This window comes from Lampetra planeri, chromosome 63 (assembly GCF_965212315.1).
Source record: "Lampetra planeri chromosome 63, kcLamPlan1.2.h2, whole genome shotgun sequence".
NCBI classification, from domain to species: domain Eukaryota; kingdom Metazoa; phylum Chordata; class Hyperoartia; order Petromyzontiformes; family Petromyzontidae; genus Lampetra; species Lampetra planeri.
Genome location: NC_136169.1, coordinates 3246610 through 3266144, shown reverse-complemented (window position 1 = coordinate 3266144; position 19535 = coordinate 3246610). Strand labels below are relative to the sequence as shown.

The 19535-nt window shown below is 49.1% G+C and overlaps 1 protein-coding gene across 1 annotated transcript; it reads right to left on the bottom strand.

Moving 5' to 3' along the window:
* Positions 1-6367: 6367 nt before the first annotated feature.
* On the bottom strand, positions 6368-19535 carry LOC144736768 (transmembrane 4 L6 family member 5-like). Its single transcript, XM_078619384.1, has 4 exons — positions 19201-19535; positions 14262-14330; positions 9886-10028; positions 6368-8240 (listed from the first exon to the last, which is right to left on the bottom strand). Exons 1-4 carry the CDS (start codon positions 19366-19368, stop codon positions 8057-8059), a joined length of 564 nt encoding a protein of 187 aa, XP_078475510.1. The 5' UTR covers positions 19369-19535; the 3' UTR covers positions 6368-8056.

The following is a 19535-nucleotide window of genomic DNA, read 5'->3' as shown; positions in this document are numbered from 1 at the left end:
CTCCATGCTCGACCCCATGCTCAACTCCATGCTCGACCCCATGCTCGACCCCATGCTCGACCCCATGCTCGACCCCATGCTCAACTCCATGCTCTATCCAATGCTCGACCCCATGCTCAACTCCATGCTCGACCCCATGCTCGACCCCATGCTCAACTCCATGCTCGACCCCATGCTCGACCCCATGCTCTATCCAATGCTCGACTCCAAGCTCAACTCCATGCTCAACTCCATGCACTTTCCCATGCTTTATCCCATGCTCGACCCCATGCTCGACCCCATGCTCGACCCCATGCTCGACCCCATGCTCGACCCCATGCTCGACCCCATGCTCGACCCCATGCTCTACCCCATGCTGTAGGAGATTGCCAGCAGAGGATTGCCAATTGGACCGTACACGCGTACACCTTGCACTCGCGTTTTCGCAGAGTACCTATTTATTAAGACTCTCGAGGGATAGTCGAGGAAAACGCTGACACCTTTAAGCTTGTTGACAATTTAAAAGATGGAAAGAAATAGTTTATTTTAAATTAATGTTTAATAAGGTAACGGGGGGGAGGCGGGGGGGTGGGGGGGGGGTAGGTAGCAACTTAACTGTATTTTATTAAATAATGACAAAAGAGGTTTACGTCTTTAGTAGTGTATTAGCACGATGACTTCACAACTGTCAACCCATACGGGTTTGGTCGTATTCTTGTCCAGGGAAATTGAGTTTTCAGGTCCATACAGCGTACAGCCGTTTCAATACGGGCAACATTTTCTTTTATTTTCGTTTGTGTTTCTCCCTTGTGATGGGACTTTGTAGGCTGAACGTTGAGATTTATAAGGGCACGGGGTGACCTACAACGTCCAAATTGCTCTGTAATAAGGTTGGGGCACTGATAAGGGTTTGACAGGTATGCGCTCGTGTGTTGGAGAGTACACCCGCGACGTTTACACCTCGAGTGCTGTGACATTTTCGCCGGTAATTGCAACACCCCTGGAGCCCATCGGGAGACAGACAGAGTTGCGAAGAAATCCTCGACTCCACGTGTCCGTCCTTAAATCGAGGTGGGGGGTAAATGTGATGCCGTTACTGTGGTCCAATCAGACCAGAAGCGGCGGCGGGGGGGGTAAAAGTATATCATGTAATTTACAACTCATGCGTGCCAATGTGTCAGCGTCGTTGTATACACAACCAGGCATCATCGTCTTCGTCACCCGCGCTTCGTTTTACCCGAGGAGAGCCTCACCCGAGCTCCCAATGTTCGTTTACATGAGCGGTCCTGCCAAGTTGTAACAAGTAGAGGGGGCGGCGATGATGATGCTGCTGCTGCTGCTGCCCGTTTGTACTGCCACTTGAGTAATTTGCGAGTGATTTTGGATGTGTTTTTGCCGATGCCAGCTACGTTGTGTACCGGGGAGCGGTGGTGTAGCGGTTAGCGCTACGCTGCGCTACGAACTTGGAGACCCGAGTTCGATTCCCGCTCACGGCCAACACCGGTGACGGTTATCTGAACCGGTTCTGGGCCTCCCCTAGGTCGACTCAGCCTCAAATGAGTACCCAGTGCAGTGTGTTGTAAACATCGCCACTAGCGAGAAAAAGGCGGTCGGGCGTGTGGTGCTGGCCACCCCAAACCCCCTCGTGTGCCGTTCTGGCCTTCATAGGTGCTCGCTGACGGCACTTGCTCCAACAGTCTGTTAAGGCTATACTGGGGGGGATCTTTGTCTTTGTGTGAACTGCTCGTTGAGTCAATTTCGATTAACTTTTCATCAGTGGCTTGGCACGAGTGTTACCACCGTGCCAGCCAACGACGTAATCGCGTGATCAGCAGTCCTTATAGGTGGGTTGTGGTGGTGTAGACAGAATGGGTGAATTATGATTAATGTAATGCTTAAACGTTGTTTTTTAAATACCATTTGATGCTTTCGGTAAAGTCACGTAGGTATGAAATAAAATGAATCACGACGTTTCGGGCGCTTGTGTTACGTCCAAAACGTCGTGATTTATTTCATTTAATACCTACGTGACTTTACCGAATGAACCCAAAGAATATGGATTCCCGCAGTCACGAAAGTTTAAAATCAAGGTTTTTTAATTATTATTTAAAATGTGTCGAATCGTTGTCGTCCGCGCAAATTGCACCTCGCAATCCGGCAGGCAGCAGCAAGTGAGGCCGGCGCTGACAACAATCGGCCAAGCTCTGCAGTCCTCAACATATTAAGATGTTCGCTGTCAATCAATGCGTGTTCATACCATTCAATGAGTTCGTTCATCTCTCCGCTATTAGACTATGAAAAGCGACCAAACGACTGTCTCGATAGACATTCATATTGTAGTCACCACGGTGTTAGAATCGATGTGAAATGACGTAACTGCTGGATTATTGTTGGGAAACAAAAAGTTGTTGAGCTGCTACCGTAACTGCTGCTGCTGCTGTTGTTGTTGGGGTAGCGGCCACGCAAATGTTTACATGGCGTGCAATAAACCCACGTGATCCTAGGCCGTCGCAAAGAAATGAGTGGCGGGTTTACTTAATTATTTAATTATTTCCTGGCGGGATGGGGGGGGGGTTGGCACGACAAGCGTGGAGGTGAAGTATGGGGGTCAAACGGCATCTACCCCCCGCCCCCTCCCCCCTCCTCCCCCACCTCTTCCATGACGGACTCAGCTTGGCGAGCATCTCATCCAGCAGTGGATTGACAGCGGGGGCTACGAATTATCCCCGCGGAATTGTCACCGTGCGAGAGAGTCCGTCCGTGCGTGCGTCCGTGCGTGCGACCGGCAGAAACTGCCCACGTGGACGCATCAGACCACAAGCGGTGGCCTCCGTTATTTTTATTTTTTGTAAATTGAAAGGGGGGTTGCGGGGGGGTCCCCCTCTCAGTCACCCTCTGGCATAACTCCCCACTCCCCCTGATCAGCTCGAGAACGCCTGCGTCTGAAAGCGAGGACTCGGCAAATGGGGAGTTCACACAGATCTGGGTGGCCCCCTCGTGAACGCCACTCCACAGACTCTGAGTTTACGCGATTGAAGTTGAAATGAGACTGACTCGCCTGCCCCTCCCCCCTCCCCCGCATCCCCCCCCCTCCCCCGCATCTCCCCCCTCCCCCACATCTCCCCCCACCCCCTTCCTTCCTTCGCCAAAGGAAATGGATCAGACGCACCGCGTAACGCATTACGCTACGGTCCTACGCAGTCCGCGTTGGTTGTCTGTCCGGGCAGCATATCCCGCTACGCACCACTCACGCACCACTCTCCTATCTTCTAAGCTGTACACAGCCCCCCACCCCCCTCCACCAACCCCCCCCCCCCCCTTGTGATTGGATCAATAAAAAAGATAATTGACAACAAAAAAGGAGGATTGCGTCGCTGTAGCGCGCGTACGACTGCTGCTTCTGCTGCTGCTTCTGCTGCTGCTGCTTCTGCTGCTTCTGCTGCTGCTTCTGCTGCTGCTTCTGCTGCTTCTGCTGCTGCTGCTGCTTCTGCTGCTGCTGCTTCTGCTGCTGCTGCTTCTGCTGCTGCTTCTGCTGCTGCTGCTTCTGCTGCTGCTTCTGCTGCTGCTGCTTCTGCTGCTGCTGCTTCTGCTGCTTCTGCTGATGCTGCTTCTGCTGCTGCGTTTGCTGCTGCTACGACTGTGTGTAATCCCATTAGGGCGGTACTAGCGGTGTTTCTCAAACTTGTTTTGGCCTCCGGAGCACTCAGCCGATGCAAACATTTCCCTGAACCACTCAAACCACCCAGCCACCGCCCACGCCCTGGCGACAAAAACGCAATGATCGATCTCTCTCTACATACCACTCGTACAAAATGGTTCTTATTACTGGAACATTAAAAAAAATTGTACGTAACTAATACGGTTGTCTTTTAGGTGTGGGGGCAAGGGGGGACATTTTAATTAAAAATATACATACTTTTTTTTTTATTAAACATCATCAGCCAAATATGAATTCACTTCCGAAACAAAATGTGTGAAAAAACGTCGTCATTATTGTCCGGCTCAACCTGCGTTCGCATCACGGCCACCTGTAAGATCGTCAGGGACCACCGGTTGGTTCCTGAGACCGCACTTTGCTGTAGAGTAACCTGCAGTGTCACTTTCAGCGTTGTGATTTTTTTTGGTCAATGCCGGTTACATTGTATGGTTGTTTGTTGTGGTTGTTGTTGTAAATTTATGGACGGCCCCACGCACAGAAAGATGCCCGAGTCGGGGATCAAACCTATGCCCCTACCTGCTGCGAGACACGAGTGTCAGCACTGTGACACAATCTGTCTGGTGGGCTGGGGTTGGGGGGGGGTAGGAACCAACTCACTTCATTCTACCAATAAAACGTGTTATTAAATTATAAACACAATCTTTGCACTGCTAACGAAAGCACTTTGGAAATCTAATCATAGCGACAGTATATCGGATATATCGTGGGACCTTATTGCCAGCATCAAAGTATCAAAAAAACAAGAATAGGGTTCACCCTTTCTGGCTAATAAAACAGGTGTTGAGATTTACACATTGGAGTTAGCTGATGATGAGGCTGCGTAGGGTGCAAAAGAAGTTCAACACAGATGCAAGCCCAGCCTCAAACTGGCCCAACCAGTTGCCACTTACGTGACGGAAGTCGATTATACACTGGTCAACACTTTTTCTGGCATAAGGTATTCCAAAGGTTTTAATGTAATTTTGGGGTGCTGATTCCAAATCTGGCATCAGTTTTTGTCTATCACATCAGGTTTTTGAGATATAAAATATTGCATTTTCAATAAAAACTGCGGAAGAAATTTTTTAAATAAATGTGGATATCTACATGAAATTATATTATAAACACACTATCCTAAAAATACAGCACCATATTTTAACACCAAAGCAGTCACTGACTCGCAACAACTTGCAATCATAAGTGACAGAGTTAAATTCGGGTAATATCAATGAAAATGGGGTATGCCGAAAGCATAAAATGAGATGTGATAGAGCAAATCTGACATCAGATTTGGAATCAGCACTCTGAAATTAGTCTAAAACAGCTGCAAAAGTCCAGGCCAGAAATTTTTTTTTGTTGTTGACCAGTGTTATCAACCAGGAATGGACTACGTCAATAACTGGCTTAGGATCACCTAAGTGGCAAACTGGGCGTTGCCGTGTGGGAGTCTGGTCTCACTGAGCAATTTGGACTCCAACCTCCACGCTGCTAACGGCCCCCACTCTTATCAGCGTGACTCAGTTTGTGGCTGGGCAAGCTTCCGAGGCAGGAATTGCGAGATGCGGCGTTTGTACAGAGCAGTGGTTCTCAATCGGGGGTACGCGTCAATATGCCAGGGGGTTGCGTGACGCGATTTATCGATGCGTGAAGTTAAATATCAATTCGTGAGAGTCGTTGGTGAATAATCATGTTGCATGAATTTGCCAATATATATATTTTTTAAACTACGGTCAAATTTTAATCCACGTGGTAACCCCGCACGACATGAAAGAGCTCTCTAAACTCACCGATGGTGAACAATGCGGGTTTCCGAGAGTAACTTCAGCTCGAACAAACGACGTCACGCGTGCAGAGCCTCCGTTGAGTTTGTCTTTTTTATTCGCTTGCAGTTGCGTGCTTAGTCAGGACACCTCACAAAATGGACAATTGGTTAAAATGTTGACGTTCGTTATTCATACCTTTAATTCCTGGAACCACGTTGGGTCAGGGCAAAGGGATTGGTACTCGGTTGAAACACGATTCAACAACGGGGGGTAACAGCAGTAGCCAACCAAGGTTGAGAATAAACACATTCCTGCGGAGGGAGCTGGTAGGAACGTTGGGTTGCTCGGTCAATGGCCAGGGTCAACGGCGGCGTGGTGTATTCCGCAAATATGGCCGACTGTGAGGGTGGGCACAAGCTGGCGTGAGTAGGTTAAACGTTGAGTTTTATAAGGGCACCACGGGGTGACCAGCCCCTCCCCACCCTCCCCTCCCCAACCAGCCCCTCCCCACCCTCCCCTCTCCATCCAGCCCCACCTCTCCAATTTCTGTATGCACGACGGACGGAAACAATAATCCCCTGTGGGCTAGTGTAACCAGGAGGTTCCTACCAGTACCAACTGCTCTACAACTACCGCACACCGAACTACTCGGATCCCGGTGGCCAACATTATCGAGCGGCATTTGTGTAAGCAAGCAAACCCTTGACCGGCTTCGATCTTCATGGGGATCATCATCGGAGTCAGGCTCGTGAAACACATGCTGCTGGATTAGCCAATGTCATTGGCGAGAGGCTCACATCTACACTGTGGACCCCTCCTGTGGACCAACACAGTAATTGCCTGTGTTTGTGGATACAAACGGCACTTCTGCCTCGACCGGTTTACTCTCACGGCCAAGACCGACTACACAATGCACGCGGAGCGTCCGTCGATTGCTGCTGTCGTTTTATTCGCTTGCAGTCACGAGTAAGCTAGTAAGGACACCTTACAAAATGGCCGACAGAATGGGTTAAAACTATGTTCATTATTCATGCATTTATTCCTCAGAGCAATGTTGGGTCAGGCAATTGGGGGTGGGGGGGGCGGTTTACTCCAAATTTAACGAGGGGGGAGCGAAGCGGGGGGGTCACAGCAGAAGCCCAAAAAAAATGTTGATAACAACTGGGGGTCCGAGGTGAGTAGCGGGGCCTCGCACGCGAGAGGGCGCTGTTTGACAAGGCCTGGACCACGTGGTACCCCCTGTCACGGGGGTGACGTCACAAGCCCCACCCCAGCCGTCGCGAGCCCTCGCACGCGAGTGTGCGCTGTTTGACAAGGCCTGGACCACGTGGGCCAACTGTTACGGGGGTGACGTCACAAACCCCAGCCGTCTCGAGCCCTCGCAAGCGAGAGGGCGCTGTTTGACAAGGCCTGGACCACGTGGGCCCCCTTACACGGGGGTTTACGTCACAATCCCCACCCCCCGCCCCTCTCGCTGTGAGGTACGAAGGGGCTTTTGTCGTCTTTCCCCCAAACCCTGCACCTCCTAGGAGCTCGGTTGGCTACGTACGGTCGTGGTAGTGAAAGAAGTTCAACGCACACACGTACACACTCACCACCTCGCCACCAACTGCTTCGCGTTACTTTGATATGCGAAGCGTCACCTCCACTGCATCCGGCCTTATCCACGCCCCCTCACCCCCTCGTCTGTCACGGTGCCGGCCTTGATAGGTGCTCGCGACCTGCACTTGCCACAACAGTCTGGTCAGGCTATACGGGGGATCTTTGTCTTTGTTTGCGTATCTATGTGTGTGAGTGTGTATCTGCGTGTGTGCATCGATGTGCATATCTGCGCGTGTGTATCTGCGTGCGTGTATATGCATGTGTGCGTCTATGTGTGTGTATCTATGTGTGCGTGTGTATATCTGCGTGTGTGCATCGATGTGTGTATCTGCGCGTGTGTATCTGCGTGCGTGTATATGCATGTGTGCGTCTATGTGTGTGTATCTATATGTGCGTGTGTATATCTGCGTGTGTGAATCTACATGTGTATATCTGCGTGTGTGCATCTATGTGTGTGCATCGATGTGTATAACTGCGCGTGTGTATCTGCATGCGTGTTCATGCATGTGTGCATCTATGTGTGTGTATCTATATCTGCGTGTGTGAATCTACGTGTGTGCATCTATGTGTGTGTGTGCGCATGTGCGTGTGTATATCTGCGTGTGTGAATCTACGTGTGCATCTATGTTTGTGTATCTATATCTGCGTGTGTGAATCTACATGTGTGCATCTATGTGTGTGTGTGCGCATGTGCGTGTGTATATCTGCGTGTGTGAATCTACGTGTGCATCTATGTGTGTGTATTTATATCTGCGTGTGTGAATCTACGTGTGTGCATCTATGTGTGTGTGTGCGCATGTGCGTGTGTATATCTGCGTGTGTGAATCTACGTGTGCATCTATGTGTGTGTATCTATATCTGCGTGTGTGAATCTACGTGTGTGCATCTATGTGTGTGTGTGCGCATGTGCGTGTGTATATTTGCGTGTGTGAATCTACGTGTGCATCTGCGTGTGTGCATCTATGTGCGTGTGTGAGAGTGCGCGTCCACGTGTGAGAGTGCTCGCGAACACGCTCTAGTCCTTCTGCATCGTGCCGCCAATGCAGCCGACGAATCCGTTGATGATCTGCACAAGGCAAAGCACGAGCTCCGCCCCGCCAACCGCCAGCAGGATGGAGAAGGTGATGATGTTCCACTCAACGGCATTCGGGGGATCATCGCAGATTTTCCACAGGGTGGTGTTCGTCAAGTAGTCGCCCCTTCGAAACACAGACACAGGAGGCCCAGGGTCAGAGGTCGCAAACGGGTTTTGATTCCTTACCCGTACCCGGCCACACCAGGGTCGCAAACGGGTACCCGTACCCGGCCGTACCCGTACCCTACCCGGCCGGGTACGGGTAGGGTACGGGTATCGGGTACCTGATTGCGACCTCTGGGATGAAGCGTTGTTGCAGGCGCGGGTGGGTTGATTCTAGGAACTTGAATTGTGAGAAGAGACAAGACGTTGGGAAATGAGTGACAAATAGTGACTCACCAGTGACTCACGGTCTACCCGTACCCGTACCCGGCCGCACCAGGGTCGCAAACGGGTACCCGTACCTGTACCCGGCCGGGTACGGGTAGCCGGGTATTGGGTAGGGTACGGGTGTCGGGTACCCGGTTGCGACCTCTGCCCAGGGTTAAGGGTTCAGAGCATTTCGGTTGCTATAAATAAACATCCGCATGATGATGAGCCGCTTCGATGGGCTATCATCACACGTGGCCAGGTCGCAACTGAAAAAGAGGTCCTTACCTGGTAAAATAAACAAAACAGTTTGTATTGTTTAATATATATATAGTTTAGCGGTGGGCTGACGAATCGGGCTCACGAGTAGCGCAATGAATGAGCCGTTCTAGATTTGAAGCTTTCGTGACTGCAAGGATTCATACTGTTAGTTTTTTCGGTAAAGTCACGTAGGTAAAATATGAAATTAAAATTTATAAAAATAAAAATAAAAGAATAAAAATATAACTTTTATTCTTTTATTTTTATTAATTTAATAACAATAAAAATAAAAGAATAAAAATATAACTTTTATTCTTTTATTTTTATTAATTTAATAACAATAAAAATAAAAAAATAAAAATATTATTTTTATTCTTTTAATAAAATAATAAAAATATTATTTTTATTCTTTTATTTTTAATCATTTTAATTTTATTTTTTACCTACGTGACTTTACCGAAAAAAACTAAGAGTATGAATGAGCCGTTGGTTGGTGGGATGGTTGAGCGGACGAAGGAGCGGAAAGCGTAAATAATAAAGGCGCTGCCCCGCATCTGCTTTGTTGGCACCACCGCCGCCGGAAGAGGCCGCTACTCAAGGGCAGCAACATTAACGAGCGTGGGGGCAGGGAGGGGGTGGTAACAGGGGGAGGGGGGTAGCAGGGGGGGGGGGGAAGTTCCACCCATTGGTGGCCAAAGCTCCGAGTTGGGGGGGGGGCCCTTGTCAACCATCGTGAGATATGTTTTCGGCAACGGTGTAAAAAGAGCGAAACACTTATTTAAAACGGAGCGTCCGTGTAGCATTAAATGTTCGAGAGCTGTCGCCGCTGCTGCTGATGATGACGACCAGGGTTCGGCAAGCAGAAAAAAACGGACCAACAGGAAAATCATTTTTTTTTCGAATTTGGCAAAAACAAACACAACCCAAATCAATATTTTGAGAGCCGCATGATGCACGTGGTTGAAAACGAGATGGCGGTGGCCCTTAATAGCCAACGTGACGAAGCAACAGTCCTTAAAGAGCCACATGTTGCCCGAGCCCTGATGATCATCATCATCGTGATCATCGTTACGAGATTTGTAAAGTGGAAATCGCGCTCGCTCTCAAGAGAGGGAGCTAGTGTCAGCAAGCGACCTCACGTTTTGTTGCTTCCTTCGAAAGGGTAGATCCATTCTCCGTCAGCTTCGCACAACGGCCCCGTGAAGAGACCAAGGGCCGAGATGACGATGCAGTACGCCGCTCCCACCCCGCTCAGCGCCGCGAACACAGTGGAGAGCAGCATCTGGGGACGGGACAGATCAGCCAGGGCAATTCGCGCGAGACGGAGCGATCGGGATCGGGATCGGGATCGGATCGACCGTGGGCATCGCAGGTGCCGCAAGGGGGTGTGACCGTGTCTGGGTCGCGGGCCTTAGTCCAGCAGTGGAGAAGCGCGTATTTAGAGAGAGAGAAAGACAGAGTATTGAATGCCATTTGTCACCAGGATTTTGGGGGGGGAGGTGCTGGGTGGTAGTCCGTGGAAATCGTTGCATCGGCCGAGCGGTTCGCGAGCCGAAAAGGTTCAAGAAGCACTCTGTCTCCTCGACAGACCTGTTCTCCACCTGAGGACGGCTACTTGCGTTGTGGCCGAAACGTCGTGAGAATTGTATTTTATTATGTTTTATTTTTATTATTTTATTATTTCCATTCTACGTGACTTTACCGAAAGAACCAAGATGAAGAAGCACCGCTATAGTACAAAAAAAAAACCTTAGCGATGTGGTTTTCGGACAGTCGTTCTGACTCTACTCCTAACCCATCAACCGTCAACCGGAACAAGACCGGCGAACAGGGGGGGGCATGACCGATGCGGCCACCCGTTGCCACAAGTGGCACCATCAACGATTCGGCGGCCCTGCGAGTAGTGGGTCTAATACGGAATCCCAAAAGGCATCGAGGCCACATCGTAAACACTCCGCCGCTGATACTGGCATTTTTGCAGCTGGTCGCCAGGAGTTATAAGTGCGAAGATAGGTGCATTGTCCTTGCACTGTTTGCCTTTTTGCGCGAGTTTTGAACAAAAATAAGAATGAACCTCAAATTTCGATTTAAAGCTTTCGTGACTGCAGGGATTCATCTTCTTGGTTCTTTCGGTAAAGTCACGTAGAAGGGAAATTATAAAATAATAAATATGAAACGTAATAAAATACAATTCTCACGACAGTTCGGCCACAACGCAAGCAGCCGTCCTCAGGTGAAAAACAGGTCTGTCGGGAAGACAGCGTCCCGCGATTTTCCGACTTGGGTGCACGCGGATTTTCGCTCGCAAATCGAACGGCGGTCGTGAGTCGAGGGAGGGGGGGGATACCTGCCGTCGGCTTTTGTTGTTGTTGCAAACGCACCGTGCCCTGGACATGCAAATAGCCATCGCGTGCTGTCACTGGGCGTATTCGGCCACGCAGCCAACTACCAACTTGATTGAGATCGACAATCATTAACGAGCTCATGGTCCACCCTAAACCGCATCCACTGCACAAACCGTATTCTTAGGTTTTTTCGGTAAAGTCACGTAGGTAAAAAATGTAAATTAATACAATAAAATTAAAATTAATAAAATAAAAATAAAATAACAAATATTTTATTTAATTTTTTTATTTGATTAATTTTAATGTTTTACCTACGTGACTTTACCGAAAAAACCTAAGAATATGAATCCTTGCAGTCACGAAAGCTTCAAATCTAGAATATTATGGTAAGGTTGGTGCGGCTGAAGCTACGGCTAGTCTACATAACAAAGAACTGAACCTTTCATCTTCTTGGTTCTTTCGGTAAACCCTCATCACCCTCATGACCACCACTACCAACAACAACAACACTATTGTGTTTTGTTTGTGGTAACGTTCTGACTCACCCCTACTGCACATCTATCAAAGAGAGCTTTGTGGCTTGGCAGATTCCTCCTACAGTAACAACACTGAAGCTGATTCTGCACAACGATGGGTACTTTACCTGCTCCATGCCCTCCTCATGCCGACCCGAGTCCCATTCCCCGCTCGCGGGCCAACCCCAAGTGACGGTTAATGATCTGATCCCGTCCTGGGCCTCCCCTAGGTCGACTCAGCCTCATATGAGCACGGCAGTGCGTGGTGCCAGCCACCCGCTCTCTCGTGTGCCGTGCCGGCCTTCATAGGTCGCCTGCTGATTCAGATGCGGAGACGACTACAATGTCACACTAAGATGGTTAAGCTCAGATGTAACAAAGGCTCAGTCTCGATTTAAAGCTTTTGTGACTGCAGGGATTCATCTTCTTGGTTCTTTCGGTAAAGTCACGTAGAAGGGAAGTAATAAAATAATAAAAATAAAACATAATAAAATAAAATAAAAAATAACGTCGGCTGAACGTTGAATTCCGTGTTCGCCCAGAGGCTGAACAGCAATGAGACAAAAAAGAATAATAATGAAATAATCAATGATAATAATATAAAATAATATAATAAAAATAATAACAATCGCTAGAAATTTCGATTTAAAGCTTTCGTGACTGCAGGGATTCATCTTATTGGTTATTTCGGTAAAGTCACGTAGAAGGGAAATAATAAAATAATAAAAATATAATAAAATATTTTATTATGTTTTATTTTTATTATTTAATTATTTCCCTTTTACGTGACTTTACCGAAAGAACCAAGAAGATGAATCGCTAGAAATATTAAAATAATTGAGAAAGAACCCATGCCAAAGTTCGCCAAAACGTTGGCATGTGCCACTGGACAAACGGTTGACTGGACGTTCGTCCACGTTTACCGAGAGGCTGAACAGCAATCGCGGATTGTTGCGAAGGTGGTGGGGTGGGTGAGCGTCGTTTACACCCGTACTTGCACCACGCTCTTATCAGCTGCGCCGAGATACACAATCATTAACACTGGGAGCCAGATGGTGCCAACGTGACGCATGAAAAGTTTGCACCGAAATTTGCGTTTGCATTGGGCGTGTTAAGAGATGTCGATGGGAGTGATCGTCACTCACCCGAGCTCGGCAGGTTCGATTCTTAGCTCTGAACAACTCCTTGCATTTATAATAATAATATAATCAATCAGTCGCTGCAAACGTGACTGATTACATTTCCAAGTAATAAACCACGTCGCCGAGTTATCATTTGCGGCCAGGTCGCTTCTAAAAAAAGAACTGCATCGCTCAGCGGGCCCTACTTGGTGAAATATAAATCAATAGTATAGTTTGAAAAAGAAGGGGGGCTTGGGGGAAATGATTGAGTTCTCATAGCGCAGAGCGATTGTTGCTAAGGAAGAGGCTGGCTGCTGTTTCACAGAGGGTCAAAGTGACACGGATACACTCGCTCAACAACCCACTTGCATCATTCTCGCACTCAATCACTCAATCACTCACCCTCAGCACTCATGCATCCACTCACCCACATCCACTCACCCACCCACTCACTCATGAATTTACTCACCCACTCACTCACCCACTCATGAATTCACTCACCCACATCCACTCACCCACCCACTCAATCATAAATTTACTCACCCACTCACTCACGCACTCACTCACCCACTCATGAATTCACTCACCCACATCCACTCACCCACCCACTCAATCATAAATTTACTCACCCACTCACTCACCCACTCACTCACCCACTCATGAATTCACTCACCCACATCCACTCACCCACCCACTCAATCATAAATTTACTCACCCACTCACTCACGCACTCACTCACCCACTCATGAATTCACTCACCCACTCACTCACCCACTCACTCACCCACTCACTCGCCCACTCACTCGCCCACTCACGCGCCCACTCACGCACCCACTCACGCACCCACTCATGCATCCACTCACCCACATCCACTCACTCATGAATTTACTCACCCACTCACTCACCCACACACTCATGCATCCACTCATGCATCCACTCACCCACATCCACTCACCCACCCACTCACTCATGAATTTACTCACCCACTCACTCACCCACCCACTCACCCACTCATTAATTCACTCACCCACCCACTCACTCATGAATTTACTCACCCACTCACTCACTCACCCACTCATTAATTCACTCACCCACTCACTCACTCATGAATTTACTCGCCCACTCACTCGCCCACTCACGCGCCCACTCACGCACCCACTCACGCATCCACTCACCCACATCCACTCACCCACCCACTCACTCATGAATTTACTCACCCACCCACTCACCCACTCACTGCTAATCATTCTCAAGAGCGCAGGGCGATCATCGCTAAGTAAGGTACCGAAAGAACCAAGAATATGAATCCCTGCAGTCACGAAAGCTTTAAATCGAAATTTTACCGCTCCCATTTATAAGACTACCCCAGCCGGTGTGTAGCGAGACAGAGCGCCCCGCCTCCCCTCGGCAACGAACATCCCACGCCGTGAGGGCGAGAGCCCTGAGAGACCACGTGCACGTCGCTATTCACGCTGCGTGCGGTTTAATTGTTTCACGTTTTCCCCTTTCCCGGGGGGGGGGGGGGGGGGCTTACCCCACATCGGTTGTTGCAGCAGCAGCCGTGGCCTCCAGCACGCTTGGCCCAGGCGGAGCCCGGGCCCACCTGGGGAAGGAAGAGAGAGAGAATCGGTTAGAGAGGATCAAAGAGATGAAGAGAGAGAGAGCGAGTGAGCACAACGCAGGCCAGAGGTCGCAAACGGGTTTTCATTCCTTACCCGTACCCGGCCGCACCAGGGTCGCAAACGGGTACCCGGGTAACCCGGCCGTACCCGTACCCTACCCGTACCCGGCCGGGTACGGGTAAGGTACGGGTACCTGATTGCGACCTCTGGGATGAAGCCATGTTGCAGGCGCGGGTGGGTTGATTCTAGGAACTTGAATTGTGAGAAGAGACAAGACGTTGGGAAATGAGTGACAAACGGTGACTCACCAGTGACTCACGGTCTACCCGTACCCGTACCCGGCCACACCAGGGTCGCAAACGGGTACCCATACCCGTACCCGGGTAGCCGGGTATCGGGTAGGGTACGGGTATCGGGTACCCGGTTGCGACCTCTGACGCAGGCCCTGCAATTTCAGAATCACACTACAGGGACTCCTCTGCTTACGAACGAGTTGGGTTCAGGAGGTGTGTCCGTAAGTCGATTTGTCCGTAAGTGCAAACTTTACTCCCTTCGATTCCAAACGCGTTGTCACGGCGTGCACACGAAACATGGGGAATGGCTTTGAAAGTTATATAATGTCCTGAGGACGTAGATGCCACTGGTTCTTCGTGTTCTGTAGATGTGATGCCACTGGTTCTGTACGTTCTGTAGCAACACCTGATGACGGAGGCTTGTGTTGCTTCCGAAACGTCGTGAGTAAATGTATTTATTTATTTTACCTACGTGACTTGACCGAGAAAAACGAAGAGTAAGAGTATTCCCTGTATTTATTTATACTGCAGGAGGAATCCGATGAGCTATGGAGCTATTTTGTTGACAGATGTCCAGGCGGGGCACGGGCTAACAACAAACGATAGTAGCGCAAAGCACAATAAAGGTAACAAATCACCGAAACACACACAAATAAAAACTAAACCATCCCCATCCTACTCTTTGGGTCTTTCGGTAAAGTCACGTAGATATAAAAGTAATAAAATAATTTAAAAAATCACGACGTTTCGATCGCAACACAAGCAATCGTCTTCAGGTGAAAAAATACAGCAGGCGGACTGCTGAGGCAGGAAGAAATATCCCATCCTAGCAGGCAAATCCCACTGACCTGGCCACGAATGATAGTTCAGCAAAGTGGCCCATCGTGTTTGACATTTATAGCAGCAACATAATTTAAACAATCTCAACGCGTGCTTCTAAATGTGGATGGGACAAGCCGGAAGACCCGGAGGGAGAAATCCACGCGGCCGCGGGGAGAGCGAGAGAGAGAGACACGCAAACTCCAAATACACATCAGCAGGCGTCAGGGTCGGGATCGAACCCCCGACCTCCTGTAAACCAGGCGAGGTAGTTAACATCTCCTCGCCACCTTGATGATGAGAGAGAGAAACGCAACTCCAAATATACAGCAGCAGGCGTCAGAGTCGGGATCGAACCCACGACCTTCTGCATACCAGGCGAGGTAGTTAACATCTCCTAGCCACCGTGATGATGATGATGATGAGAGAGAGAGAGACACGCAAACTCCAAATAAACAGCAGGCGTCAGGGTCGGGATCGAACCCCCGAACTCCTGTAGACCAACGAGGAAGACAACATCTCAACCACCGCGGTGCCCCCTTAAATAAATAAAATATATAAGTTCAAATTGCATCCTCCATTTCCATCTCGCGTCACCGCTGGCAAGAAGGATCTTCACCAAAAGAAAGCCCGGATTTTTACCCCCCCCCCCCTCCATGCATTGAGATTATTTAAATGTTGTTAATTTTCGTTTTGCCGCTATAGAATGTCCACGTGACGACGAGCAAACTTCGTCGACCTATCAATTCGTGATGGCACAGTAGTGTGGCTTGTGCAAAAAAAGAGAGTGAGTTAGACAGCTCCAGTGGGACCTTGAACCTGGTGAGATAAATGAGAAAAAATGCTTCTCGGTTTTTGTTTTTGTTTTGTTTCTACGCGATGTCTGTTTTGCGTGGCCCCGTTGTCACTCCCGTCGCAAACCATATCTGCGATGTCTCAGTCTGTGTGTGTGTGGGGGGGGGGGGGGTGTGAGGGGGGGGGCGGGGGGGAATTTCCCCACACACCCATTGGGGGGGGGTGGGATTGGTAGGGGGCATTGTTCGCGTTATCTCGCTCAAAAGAACGCGATAACGGAGGGCTGGAGATGGTTGTGAGACAATAAAACGACACCCTTAACTACTGGACACGTTGCCCAGCCTTTGAACTACCACCACCACCACCGTCACTACTGGACGGTGACGCCTGCACACAATTAGCCAACTAGCCCACGACTGAGGCCACGTCACCTTTCGCACCGTGCACCGGCCGTGCGAAATCGGAGGACGCGCAGTATTAACCAGGGCGGCCCAACGCCGAAGGAAAAAGAAACAGCTTTTGTCGCCTGATGATGCTGGTTGTAATTACTGGCGAAACTTCGTACTCAGATTGTAAATGTTGTGGCTTGGCTCTCCAACACACCGGTTAGTGCTGTACTAGTGACGAATTGGCCACGTTCTGTGTCGGGTGGTGGCGGGTTTAACCATACATTTATACTTAAGCGATCTAACCCCCTCCAAAAAAAACTTTATTATGAATCAGTAGGCTTTACCTGGTAAAATATAAAAAAAAACTATCAATTTACATAGCTTAGAAATCATGAAACATATTTCTTTATTAACGATACAAACTACCCTGTGAAGACAAAATAAAAAACGGGAATAAATCGATTCTTCAATCGATTATTGGCCCTGAGTCACGCCAACTCTTCTCATCGCTGTGTGACTAAGTCTTGAGCAGTGTTTCATTTCGCATCGACTCCGTCTCCGTTGACAAGCCGCTGAGGTTTAGGCACAGGCTCAGGGCTTGAGGCGCTCAGCTGCTTCCATAGACATGCGAGTGAGTGAGTGAGCGCATCAGTCGTGAAACGGCTCGGTTAGAAACATTCAGGCTGTTAGAACAGGGAGAGAGAACATATCAACTCCACTCACTCACTCTGTAGAACAGGGGGAGATCATACAAACTCCACTTGCTCACTCTGTAGAACAGGGGGAGATCATACAAACTCCACTCACTCTCTCTGCAGAACAAGGGGAGATCATACAAACTCCACTCACTCACTCTGTAGAACAGGGGGAGATCATACAAACTCCACTTGCTCACTCTGTAGAACAGGGAGAGGACGTACAAAATACACTCGCTCACTCTGCAGAACAGGGGGAGAACGTACAAACTCCACTCACTCATTCTGTAGAACAGGGGGAGATCATTCAAACTCCACTCACTCTCTCTGCAGAACAAGGGGAGATCATACAAACTCCACTCACTCACTCTGTAGAACAGGGGGAGATCATACAAACTCCACTCACTCACTCTGTAGAACAGGGGGAGATCATACAAACTCCACTCATTCACTCTGTAGAACAGGGAGAGATCATACAAACTACACTCACTCTCATTCTGTAGAACAGGGAGAGATCAATCATACAAACTCCACTTAATCACTCTCACTCTGTCTCCTCGACAGACCTGCTCTCCACCTGAGGACGGCTGCTTGCGTTGTGGCCGAAACGTCGTGAGAATTATTTTATTATGTTTTATTTTATTTTATTATTTCCATTCTACGTGACTTGACCGAAAGAACCAAGAAGATGACACTCTCACTCTGTAGAACAAGGGAGATCATACAAACTCCATTCACTCTGTAGAACAGGGGGAGATCAACAGGGGGAGATCATACAAACTCCACTCAGTCACTCTGTAGAACAGGGAGAAATCATACAAACTATACCCACTCACTACCACTCTGTAGAACAGGGGGGTGGGGGCGTTCATACAAACTCCAAATACAGCAGCAGGTGTCAGGGTCGGGATCCAACGCACGCCCTCCTGCATACCAGGCGAGGTAGTTAACATCTCGCCACCGTTGCGTTTATTACGTTTAACAATAATATACATTTGTTTATTTTTAAATGTAATAATAATCAACTGTTAATCATACAATAGTTAATGAAATATAATTAACTATTTTACCAAGTAAGGCCCACTATGCTATTTAGCTCTTTTTCAGAAGTTGGCCTGGCCACAAATGATAGGTCCCAACGAAGTAGCTCATCATCATTATCACGTGGACATTTATAGCATCAGTCAAATACTCTAAACGTGTGGTGATGTTGATCCTAAATGTGGAGGGAAAAAACCCAGAGGACTCGGAGAAAAATCCACGCGACCACGGGGAGAGAGAGAGACACGCAAACTACAAAGATACAGCAAGCGTCAGGGTCGCGATCGAACCCACGACCTCCTGTATAGCAGGCGAGGTAGTGAACATCTCACCACGGGGAGAGACAGAGAGACACGCAAACTCCAAAGATACAGCAGCAAGCGACAGGGTCGCGATCGAACCCACGACCTCCTGTATACCAGGCGAGGTAGTTAACATCTCACCACGGGGAGAGACAGAGAGACACGCAAACTCCAAAGATACAGCAGCAGGCGACAGGGTCGCGATCGAACCCACGACCTCCTGTATAGCAGGCGAGGTAGTGAACATCTCACCACGGGGAGAGACAGAGAGACACGCAAACTCCAAAGATACAGCAGCAGGCGACAGGGTCGCGATCGAACCCACGACCTCCTGTATACCAGGCGAGGTAGTTAACATCTCACCACGGGGAGAGACAGAGAGACACGCAAACTCCAAAGATACAGCAGCAGACGACGGGGTCGCGATCGAACCCACATGCTGCTGCGTACGAGTGAAATCATCAAGGACACCAATAAAAGGACAATGTAAACGCACGTTGCTAAACACGTAACTCACCATGATTCCACCGCCCAAGATGCCTCCCATGCACCAGACGTATTTGCTGTAATGCAGGCCCCAGATCTTCCAGTCGGGGAAGAACTGAAGGACATTGACCACGATGCAAACCAGCGAGAGGATGCTCAGAGAATGGCCTATACCAGCGGAGCACTTTCCCGTGCACATCTTTGCGATTCCGTGCGAGGAGACGGACGAGAGACAACGAGAGACACAGAGAGAGAGAGAGACGTTCAAATTAAAAGTAACGCCCTGAGAAGGAAGGGACTCAACGTGTGCTCTGACGCACAAAGCCGACAAGTGACGAGCGGCAGGGCAGGTAGATCGCTCAGGCT

Coding starts and splice junctions, on each gene's coding strand:
- LOC144736768 (XM_078619384.1), bottom strand. CDS start 19,368: ATGTGCACGGGAAAGTGCTCCGCTGGTATAGGCCATTCTCTGAGCATC. Junction 10,029..14,261: donor GCTGCAACAACCGATGTGGG/GTAAGCCCCCCC, acceptor TCCCGTCCCCAG/ATGCTGCTCTCCACTGTGTT. Junction 8,241..9,885: donor TTCGAAGGAAGCAACAAAAC/GTGAGGTCGCTT, acceptor TGTGTTTCGAAG/GGGCGACTACTTGACGAACA.